The sequence below is a fragment of the Haemorhous mexicanus genome, chromosome 1 (genome assembly GCF_027477595.1).
Source record: "Haemorhous mexicanus isolate bHaeMex1 chromosome 1, bHaeMex1.pri, whole genome shotgun sequence".
Taxonomy (NCBI): domain Eukaryota; kingdom Metazoa; phylum Chordata; class Aves; order Passeriformes; family Fringillidae; genus Haemorhous; species Haemorhous mexicanus.
Genome location: NC_082341.1, coordinates 16,506,266 through 16,517,383, shown reverse-complemented (window position 1 = coordinate 16,517,383; position 11,118 = coordinate 16,506,266). Strand labels below are relative to the sequence as shown.

Genomic DNA, 11,118 nt, shown 5'->3' with positions numbered 1-11,118 from the left:
ACTTTCTGCTGTATAGATCTTCTTGGAAACCTGGGCTGGAAGCAAGGAAAGCTATTTTTACTTCTAAAACATGGCCAAACAACACGATGAGAGGTGAGAGCACACACTTTAAATAGGCTGCTCTCTCTACTTCCCTGAGAAGTAGATTTCCCTTTTTCCAAACCCATCGCTCACACGTTTATTAAGAGGCTTTCCTATAGCATTGGTCAACATGAGAGCATCATCTGCTCCTTCCACAGCATCATCAGTGCATAAATGGCTGCAACATATGCCATTATAGCCCTAGTATGGACTGTGAAACATTTAATGGGACTAGTGGGCATTCTAGTGCATTTGTTTTTTCACAAATCTAGCTTTGTGTTTAGTCCCCTGTCCTGGAAACTTAATGCTGCTAGCTGTAATTCTGAGATTCAGCATGGAGTTTTGACTTTGAGTTCAGGAGCAGATTTCTTCTAAGATTAATATGAGTTTCAGTCTTTCAATACTCTTTCAGTAACTGTTCTAGAGGAAACAGAAGGATCCTGCCCTGTCTACTGGGTCTCATGAAATGGGCCCAAAATCACAGGAAACAGAGGCAGACCCTGTCACATTTGCTCAGTCAGAAGAAATCCTCCATGGGAGCAGATTTGAACTGAATTGTTTAATAAGTTCTACACCAATTTTTCCAGAATTATATCAGTTACCATCATTCATTTTATTTTAATGGGTAATTCGTGATATTGGCAACAAATTATGAATTTATTTTTATCTTCCATCTTATCCCTATGAGTTAGAAGGCCACTTCTCATATATTCTTAGCTCTTTTTCAGTGAAAGCTCCTCAGGATGAACAGAATGGAATTTATGGGTTTACAGTTTTAGGACTGATCTGCTTAAACCTTAGTTGCCTTTTCACTTTGTCTCAAATCAGGCTGATTCTCTCTAGAGAATCCTTGCCCTGTCATACTCAGGAGGTCCATGCAAGTTCAATAACCTACAACACATCCTTTGCAAACTGCAAGCAACAGAAGCTACACACAAACTTCTTAAGGGTACCAGATGTTCAAACTTAGCTAGAAAACAGGACACCAAGAAAAGGCTTTGAATAGAAATTGGGAGTCAGCTTGCAGTGAGTCTTCCCCAAGGTTTTTTGTGCTGCATTAGGAATCTAAGAACATTTTGTCTCCTGAAGGCTTATGAGTTATTGCAGTTTGAGACAGTTCTGACTTCTTGTAATTTTGCTGGAAAACATCCAGATTTGAGCCTCTTGGGCAAAAAGCTATCTTCCAGCTCAGTGTTGGGATGAGTTGCAGCATCAAGGCAAACATGTGGAAAATGCAGTCCAGTGGAAGTTACTCTTCCCCACTGTGCACATGTCCTGACAAACATGTAATGTAGTTCATTACGCTGACACAGTGGTCAGTGTTTATAATAACTTTAATACATTCAGTAAACACAAAAAAATACTTAAAAACATTAACATGTTGACACAAAAATGAAAAATGCAAATGCAGTCTTAGGAGTTTTAATTTATTATTTTTTCTTGCCTGGCTTTTCTGAAGCCTTTTCTTCCCTGTTATGTTTATTTTTTTGTCTTTCATTTTCTTCATGTCTTATATTCCCTGACAGTCATTACAACTGAATCCACATATAATAAATATAAATTATAATACATTAAACTTAGTCACAAACAAACTTTATAATTTCTCAAGTTCAAGTTTTTTAGATTTGGTATTGGGTGATCTGCCAAAGTTTCCAAAAAATGTTAAAAACACTGGAATAAAAACAAGACCATGAAGAGCCCCAAACAAAATAACAAGGAACATGATCTTGAAGAATGTCCTAAAGATGTAGGTGTTCGCTGCAGCCAGGACAGCTACGCCCAGTATGGTAGAAACTGCACCTTGTAGAACTGGGTAACCTAGCAGGGACAGAGCTTCAATTGCCCTTTTATTGGCTGATGACTCTCTACTTGTAACAAAGGCATAGGAAATATGAGCAGAAAAATCTACTGAAAACCCAATGCAAATGACCAGGTTGATCATGGATATGGAATCGAGGTTGACGTTCCAGAATGTCATGAAACCAGCAACGCCAACTATGACAGAGGCTATAGCAAAGGTCACCCACAAGCAGCACAAGGGGTTGGGAATGAGCAGAAGGGAGACAACGAGCATGGCCCCAGCAGCAACGACAACGTTCTGAACAGTGTTCTGCACTATGACCAGGTACTGGTCGTAGAAGATGAAGGCTGGGTGATACACCGTCAGTGGAATGCTGCACTGCTCGGCTGCCTCTCTTAACTCATTGAGGAGATTCTTCTCATCCACGGCTGATGTCACGTTCACTGTCTGGATGAAGAAACGTGAAGCCTCTATTTCATCCTGAGTCTTGTTTATGTCCCATTCAAAACTGTGATGAACTCTGAACAGTACAGTTAAGTTATTTAAGAAGTCAGTCTTGCTGTTTATATTTATCAAACCCCTTTTGTCAAGTTCTGTGTATACTCTCAGCCATGACTCTGAGAGGTTCTTATCTACATAGGAAATGTTCTCTAAATTCTGTGCGCAGCTCTCAATGCCGAGACGCACCGACTCGTTCCAGTAATCCACACTCTCAGTAATGACAACCATGACCCTGGGTCCGTATGTGGAGAAATATTTGTCATCATCATCATAGTATGGAATAACGTAGGAGGCATCATTTGCCAGATTTCTCAGATCAATGCCTTCCCTGATCTGAGTACACCCATAAATGCTGCCACCCAAATATGCTCCGTAGAGCAACACCATGAGCACCTTGATCCATTTATTTGTAACAAAAGGGCCATAATACTTTTTAAAGAATACATTCATTGGATGCTCACCCTCTGGCTGAGATGGCTGCCTAGAACAGCTGCCGATACAGCAAGCATTGTACAAGCAGGAGTTCTCAGCCTGATCTTTATCTACATCCACACGCATACAAGTCAGCCAGTGTCGGTTCCCTTGCTCCCTTTTGTGATTTAATACCAGGACTGCCCCGAAGAAGGTCATGGTATATACATAGCAGAAGACAAAAGCTGTCCCTGTATAGAGGCAGAAAGACCTCACGGAGGGAAAAGCAGTCCAGGTGCCAATGAAGAAGGCCAAAACATCCGTCAGAGTGGTGATGGTCACAGAAAGTGCTGCCTCTGCGTAAGTCTCAGCCAGCAGAGACTTAATACTGGATTTCTCTTTTTTCCTTGAACTTTGTTCCCAGGAAGCAATCATGATGAACATGTCATCAACGCCAACCCCTGCAAGAGGAGAGACTGTTAACGCTGCACTGCAAATGCAGCTTCCACCAACACCCAACCAAACTACAACATTAATCACATTTCATTCTGCATAAAATCTGGAAAAGGAAGTTGGGTGACTAACACTGCTTGAGTGCTGATGCAAGTTACAAGAGAATCTGGAAAACAGATCCTTGGTGTGTGGCTGAATGTATTACCTTTCAGCATTTCCTGGTGACATGATGGGCTGTTGACCCCTCAGTGACTCTGCTGAAGGACTGAGCACACCTACTGCATCTCTGACAAGTGTCTTGTAGCTGATGTCCATGATGCAGATGACACAGATTTCAAAGCATCAATATTCTGATACTCAACTATTCTTACCACTGGAAGCATCCCCCATTATCTCTGGAATCTCTTCTTCAGCACTGCAGCAACTTAGACCAATAATGTCTTGTTCTGCCTTCAGAAGGCAGGAAGAGCAGTTGCTGCCACATGGGAGAAGAATGATTCCAGTTTTCCAGTGCCTTACTTTTTCTGTGCTCTTTGCCCTCCACTTCTCTCCAGTTTATTGTCCAGCACTTATTCACAATTTATTCATTTTTGCTCATCTCTGTACTGATGTGCTCACAAATATTACCTGACTGGTCTGTGGGAAAACCTGCTATGAGGACTGGATCCTGGGTTTGGGTTTTTGCTAAGATGCCAGAGTAAGTGAGCTGAAGTTCACAAATGAAGAGCCAATGGGCTTCTCTCACCTCTGCTAACTCTCAAGATTATTATCTCACACCTTTCAGTGTTTTGCCATATTGTCATGGGCTCTTCTATTCACTGAAAAGTAATCACACAAAAGGGAAAGCAAGGCTGTGCAAATAGCAGAGTGAGATTTAGCCAAGCACAGAAGAAGAGATGAAATCATTAACTGCTACCTGAACAGGCAATTGCCAGTAAACATGCAAAGACGAATTAAGCAGTACACCAAAAGGCACTACTGGGTGGCAGTGAGCCAGACTGCTTCAGAAAACAAGCAGCCCTCAAAGCAAATCCTCTGATGTACCGAGAATGTGTTTGCTTTAACGCAAGGAAGACAAAAGTCTGCACATTATTTCTGAAGATCTGAAGAGACTGGCTTAAGCCCTTTCTCAGGTATACAAAAGGGGCTTTGTGGTAATCAGAGCCACTGCAAATGATGAGCAAGCAAAAGTAAATAAAAATTGCATTAGAATTACACAGGAAATAAAGAAACAATGCCTGCCCAAAGCAGCATTTGCACTGGACATCTTAGGATGATGCACAGCCTCCGTCAACCTGGGAGCTCCATGTGTTTTCCTCAGCGCGAGACCAAGCCCAAGAAAACATCAGATGAATGTATGATACAGGAGACCAGTAAGGATTTTAAAAGCAGTAATTTGTTTGCAGCAACATTACGTAGTTGGAAACATTATCTAATTGCAGCAACACTGTCAGTACCTGGAAAGTTCAGCACTGGCTGTTAAGCAGTCTGTGTAACAAGGATGCAATGATACAACTTCCTTGGGTTTTTAGGGGGAGCTGCTTGCCCAAATGGGGCATCACTTCAGCTGTGCAGCTGACTGAGACTGGTTTGTACATAGATGTTATACTGCAGAGGATTAATCATCCTGGCTACACTTCCAGGGACACTAGAACAATGCCAGAAGTGCTAACCTTACCACTCTCCCATTTACAGCCTTCCTGCTCTAGCAGTGGATCTAGATCAGGCCTTGTCTTCTGGGCAAAGCTGCCCTTGCACCAGAACCAATCTCCAGTCCAACAGTGGGCACACGAGCTGAACTGAGGGGCTTGCCCACCTCTGTAGGTGCTCTGAGGGGGCTGCACCTCTGGGTAGCTCCTACACTCACTTCAGGAGAAAATGTATTATTTGACATTCACATCATAAAAGACTGACACCATTAGGTTGTTTTAACTTCACTCTGGTCTTTGTATCTGAATACATCTTACTTTTTCTACTTACCCAGAATGAGGAATGGTGCATTTGCTACAGTGATCACAAAGGGCACTCCACAGAAGAGCATCAATCCAAAGCTGCTTAATACAGCTAAGCCAGAAGAAAGCACTCCACAGCTTGCAAGCCAGATATTATTTCTTATACAGCTCAGTCTGAAAATATTTCAAGGAATATCATAGTTATGTGTCAAATATTTCGCCAAGGTGTTTGGCATGATAAGTACTCACATACCAGTGATACCCTCTCTCAGAATAACTCCTGATGAAAGATGCTAGGAAAGTTCCCAGGTGTCAGCATTCCACATAATAATTTTTCTAGGAGGTGTTATACACATTATTACCACTGCCCAACTATATTCAGAAGAGTAAGGATGTGTATTGAGCTTTACATCAATAACAAGAGATGGCAAAATAAGGGTACATAAGCTCTACTAGTGCGGTGCAACTTTGGGTGACCCAAAAAAATGGTGAATTTCTAGGAGGTCTTTGATTTTACGTGAGCTCTTGCTGTAGCATATCAGTGGAAGCACCTTTCAGGCAGTACGTGCCGTGTAGAGAAACTTTCTCAGCAGTTAGGTTGGCTACCAGCCTTTTGCCAAGATGCCCTGGAGGGCTGGCTCAAGCATTCCACAAGAAATGCTCTAATAGGTATGATCCTTGATGCAAGCGCTAAACCAGCCCACTCACCCTGTAAGTCCAATTTTTGGAAGTAAAGGACACAGACACTGCTGTACAGCTGTTGAGGGTGCAAGAGTTCACTTTCCATCAGCACAAAAAAAGGGCAGGTTAAGTTCTCTGTGGACAGCAGGTAAGGCTCTGACTCTACAAGCAAGCAAAACAACTAAGGCTGTACCCAGACTTGCAGGAATCTATGAAGCCACTGCTCATCCACCTGAACCTTAACTAAGTACTGAACACTCGTTCAAGTTTTCATCTACCATCTAAGCAGCTGGGAGATACACATATGTAGACAATAAAAGGCAAAGAAATACATTTTGCTTATAAATGTCATTGAAATTCTGCAGCTTCAGAATGCCTTCACTTGAGAAGAGCAGAAACCAACTGAGGGAGGTAAAGAACGGCAGAGATCACTGCTCATTGAGCCACGGCTTAGAGACATTTTACCTTAGGCAAGAGACGATTGCAAAGGTTATTGTCAGAAAATATGTTATGGAGAAGAGCGGGATCACACTCTTGGCATTTCCTTCAAACTCCTGTTGTCTTGACAATGAGGTAAAGTAAGTCACCTGCCATTAAAACAACAAGAAACGTTGAAGCACTTTTCCTCTTCTTTGGCTTTCTGCACAAGCACAAGCAAGGCCAAACACCAAGTTGGCAGAGAAGCATTGGCCTGGCCCTCGCAGCTCACCTGCCTTCTCCTGCCACCGTCTCTTTCCCTTTCCCTTCCCTTTCCCTTTCCCTTTCCATCCCGCGCCGGGGCTGCCCGGACATTTCGGGCTCGGCGGCTCCGCACAGCCGTACCCGGCCCCTGCGTTACCTGAATGGAGCCGAGGCGCATCTCCACCACTTTGGACGGGATGTTCTGCAGGAAGCTCTCCAGCCACTGCCGGCTGTCCTGAGCCTCGGGTCCGTCCTCCCGCAGGTAATACACCAGCTTCAGGGCCCGCGCCCCGAGCACCCGCCCGCCGTCCGTCTCCACGCCGCCCAGCGCGGCCCCCAAGAAGACGCTGTCGTTGACGGGGAAGCGGAGGCTCCCCGGGGCGGGCGGTCCCGCATCGCCCCGCCGCGACAGCAGCTCGTTGGGGCTGGCACAGCCGCCGGCGGTGCGGGCGCAGAGCCGCTCGTACTCGGCGTCGTGCACGGTCGCGTTGAGCCGCAGCACCTCTGCCCACGCCGCCGCGTCCAGGACCGAGGTCCCGTTCGTCGCCACGGCGATGAGGGCGGCGTAGGCGCCCTCAGTGGGCAGCCGCGGGGCGGAGAAGCGCTCCGAGTCGTTGGTAGGGAAGTGCCGCCGCACGAAGTCGCGCTCGGCCTTGGCGGGCCCCCAGGTCGGCGTGAACTGCCCCTCGATGTCGTTCGCCTGCCGCTGCGGTAGGAAGACGACGCCGGCGCCCAGCCCGCCCGACAGCAGCAGCGGCACCAGCACGAAGGGCCAGGGGCGGGCGGCCACGCCGCTCGCCAGCCCTTCGAAGAGCCGGCGCAGCGGCCGCTCCACGCAGTTGGTGTTGCGGCAGGAGCAGCGCTCCGCGGGGTCCCGCGGCCCCGCCATGGGCGAGGCGGGCACGGGCTGCCGGTCGCGGCTCCTCGCCGCGGGCGCGTCCCACGCCGGGGCCCGACGGTGCGGTCTGTGCGGGCGGCGGAGGACAGGAGAGAGAGAGGAGTGAAAGAGGGAGACGAGTTCGCAGCCGCCCTCTGCCCGGCAGATCCTCGGACCGCATTTTTCAGCGGGTAGAACCGCCCCCGCTGTGACTCAGCGGGGTTTCCACCGCCTCCCTGAGACTGACAGTGGGAGCCGGGCGGGCAGACCAGGGTCCCCCCGCCGCGCCCCGCCCCGCTTTCTTGTGTCCCTCCTGCCCTCCGTGTCCCACCTACCCTTCGTATTCCCCCCTGGCTCTGGCTCCGCGGGTTCCAGCCCGTTTGCAGCGCCCGCCGTGCTGAACAGCTGCCCTGATCCTGGCTTTGGCTCCGTGATGACCCGGCCGCTTCCCGGCAAGACCCGGCGCCTTCCTTTCAGCCTCTAGACGTCATCGGCTTTTTTAGTGTTTTCCCCGAAGCTGCCGCAGTCGCTACTTCACTGCTATGCATTATTCTTCCATCTGAGAGCAAAACACAGACAGTGGTGATGTGTATCTCTCGGTGTACTGGTTTAGAAAACAGAAAAGTGACAGCAGAAGAAATAAAAGACTTTGAAACAAGTGTTAGCTATTCCAATTGGCAAGTCACAAGATTACCACTAGTGATATGCCAGAGCTTTATGCAGTAGCAATCATAGAAAGAATCTTTGCAAGTCCAAAAACTGTCCTGCAGACTGGTGTTCTTGACACTGGTGACAGTAATTTGAGTGGTTTCAGGCTGAGAACATTAAGCTAAGATGTGACATTACTAGAGAGGCGTCCAGACAATATGTCACAGGCATGCACTTCTTGCCTTTGAGAGAAGCGACTCTCTCCTCTCCTGCCAGTACTTGCAGAAAAGTTGTAGGTATTTCTTCTCTCCCATCTAGGGAAGACAGGCTTGGTACCTGTGAGGATAAAAGAGCCAGCGAGGCTCTGAGCAAGGTTTATATCTCCTGCTGCACTCAGCACTTGGGGCAGGTTGGATCCTGGTGATTCCTTTTTCCATGCACAGGTTTTCTGAAACATGTATGTCAGACAGACAATTAGAAGCAATTTCCTTTAGCTCCTAACTTGTTGAAACCTAGGAACTGGCCTGGTGGCAGTAGCTACCCAGTCAAGGGTACCCACTGTGCACAGGCCAGTGCCTTTAGGTAAACTCTGAGGCTTGGGAATCTGCCTTGCAGCATCAAAAGATGGCTCCACCAACTCTCAGTTCAGAGTGGTGTTCTAGCAGGTAGTGCATGCCAGTCTTCTCCCAGAATCTGAATGCTTGTTCCCTGGCCTATTCATGCACTTTATATAAAGTTCTAATAAGATAAAATATTCTCCTTGGGGCAGGGCCAGAAACTGGTCATAGGACTTCCAGCAAGTCAAAGTTTCTGGTATTTTTTGGATGAAGGCACAATCTCTCTTTGTTGTTATGTTGCATTTGCTGGAAGTTTCAAAATGAGATTCCAATTCCTTCCTTCCTTCCTTCCTTCCTTCCTTCCTTCCTTCCTTCCTTCCTTCCTTCCTTCCTTCCTTCCTTCCTTCCTTCCTTCCTTCCTTCCTTCCTTCCTTCCTTCCTTCCTTCCTTCCTTCCTTCCTTCCTTCCGTTCCTTCTTCTGCTTGTATAGTAGCTCAAGGACTAATCCTCAAATTTCCATGCCAAGCGTATAATAAAATTTAGTGAGTTTTTGTGTACTCTCTAATTTTTGTAGTTTCTTTCAACCATGAGCATTTACGAATCTTGGCTGCTCGCTTCACATTAAGGGTGTGCCATCCCTTTTTTTGTGCCATGGACAGGATGCCGTACCCATGAAGTCCAGACAGGTAGTGATGGGAAGAATATAAGGTGTGCCCAACTCCCCCAGGCACAGTATATGCAAATTCGAATAGCCCTGAGGTAGGGCTTAAATGGATAAATGTGGTGTTAAGTGAACAAAAGGTATGGAAGGGGTAAGGTAAAGCAGTTTTATCTGCTATTTTTTGCCCAAAATGAGAGGTATGCCAACAAACAGGCAGGGGGATAAATGATTGGATCTCAGCAGGGTGTGGTGAAAGGACTGCAGGATCAGTTAAATGAGAGGAGAAATAGGCTTTGGGAGCAAGTGTTGCTTGCTGCCGAGTGCGATAGTGAAAGGGAGAGAAGGCTGCAGGCTGTTCGCGGCTGAGCACCTGCAGGAAAAGGAACAGAGCCTGCCGGCGGACGCGTTGCTTGGAGCGCCCCAAGAGGCTGCAGGCACAGCGGCTGCTGGCAGCTCAGCAGGGTCGGGAAAGGGACAGTGAGCACAGGCGGAGGCAATGCTTGCGGAGCGCGATCGGGAAAAACAAAAGAGGAGGAGGTATTGAGAAGCAACTAAAATTCATATTGAAAACATTCTGGGTTTTGATATTCCATGCCTTTAACCGCTGCTGTGCTAAATTTTGCAAAACTGGTAAGGCAAATTCAGAGAGCATCCCACTTACGGACGGTAACTGTAATCACAGGGGCCGTCCACCATAAAGGTGGAGGAAGCAGCAATGGTAGTATGGCAAAACTTAATGAATTGAAAGTTGAGATTCTACCTGAGGAATGTCAAGGCCAAACTATCCCTGACAGACCAAAACGATCTTTACCATTCAGCTCAGCTGCATTTAAAGAGACAGAGCAGAGATATCCTGAGTGGGAAAAAGGACTTTTGTCACTAGCCCAAGCTGTTCAACAACTTGAGCCACTGTCTGGACTCGTATTGTTTTCTCTTCCCAGGAATGATACTGGTAATGATGCCATGCATCTGCACTGAAGATCAAGCTAATCATCGAAGGACTGGTTATCCTTCTTACAGGAGCAATCATTGCCAGCACGAACTAAATTTGATTCACCCATAAACAAACTCGACCCACAAGGTGGAGGCCCTTTGTGAGCAGCCAATTCAGTTTTGCTATGCCTCACCAATAGTTCTCAGGGGCACATGGGGGAGGGGTGCATGCGTGCCATGTCCAGGAGGCAGCTAGGAGAAGATGGAGCAAAGCCTTGTCTCTGGGGAGACTTTGCCTGGCAACCATGGTCATGTCTCAAATGGGACAGGCAGTCAGCAGGGGAACTCCGAAGACGCTGTACTCCGGAGACACTCTCCAGTCAGAGACAAAAGGCAAAAGGTCTCTACCAACGGACTGCAGTGGGACATTGGACTGGGCCAGTGGTCTCCTGTCACCACGCGGTCTTTGGGAGGAGCCAGGGCCATAAAAATAACTGCATCACAAGCTTTGGGTGCTTTTTGGGGGCTGTTGTGTCCTTTGGTTTTTGATGCTCTTTGGGGGCTCTTTGAACTTGCTTTTGGAGTCCTGCCTTTTGGCTCTTCTGCCCTAGCTGGCTCTTGCTCGCCCTCGCGTCTGCCCTGCCTCCCTGTGTCCCTGACCGACGCTCTGCCTGCTTCGTCTCTGCGTCCCTGCCTGAGCCCCCTGCTTCCAGTCTTGCCTGCCTCCAAGCCTGCCCACCACCGTGACCCTCGTCGCGACCCTGTCCAGGCTTCTGGACCTCCTGCCTGACCGCCCCGCACCTCGTGTCTGGTCGCCCATTGCCGCGGGGGCTGTCCCCAGGCAGGCAGCGTGCGCAGTCCCCGCCTTTTGCATGCCGACG

General features: G+C 47.8%; 1 protein-coding gene across 1 annotated transcript; it reads right to left on the bottom strand.

Annotated features, from left to right (window-relative positions):
* Positions 1-1,397: 1,397 nt before the first annotated feature.
* Positions 1,398-7,626, bottom strand: LOC132324761 (patched domain-containing protein 3). Its single transcript, XM_059841229.1, has 4 exons — positions 6,719-7,626; positions 6,346-6,467; positions 5,228-5,373; positions 1,398-3,255 (listed from the first exon to the last, which is right to left on the bottom strand). Exons 1-4 carry the CDS (start codon positions 7,448-7,450, stop codon positions 1,676-1,678), a joined length of 2,580 nt encoding a protein of 859 aa, XP_059697212.1. The 5' UTR covers positions 7,451-7,626; the 3' UTR covers positions 1,398-1,675.
* Between the last annotated feature and the right edge of the window lie 3,492 nt (positions 7,627-11,118).

Excerpts from the sequence above, each read along its gene's own strand:
- LOC132324761 (XM_059841229.1), bottom strand. The coding sequence starts at position 7,450 with ATGGCGGGGCCGCGGGACCCCGCGGAGCGCTGCTCCTGCCGCAACACC. Across the intron at positions 6,468-6,718 it reads TGCGCCTCGGCTCCATTCAG|GTGACTTACTTTACCTCATT; the intron begins GTAACGCAGGGG and ends TTTTAATGGCAG. Across the intron at positions 5,374-6,345 it reads GCAATCGTCTCTTGCCTAAG|ACTGAGCTGTATAAGAAATA; the intron begins GTAAAATGTCTC and ends AAATATTTTCAG.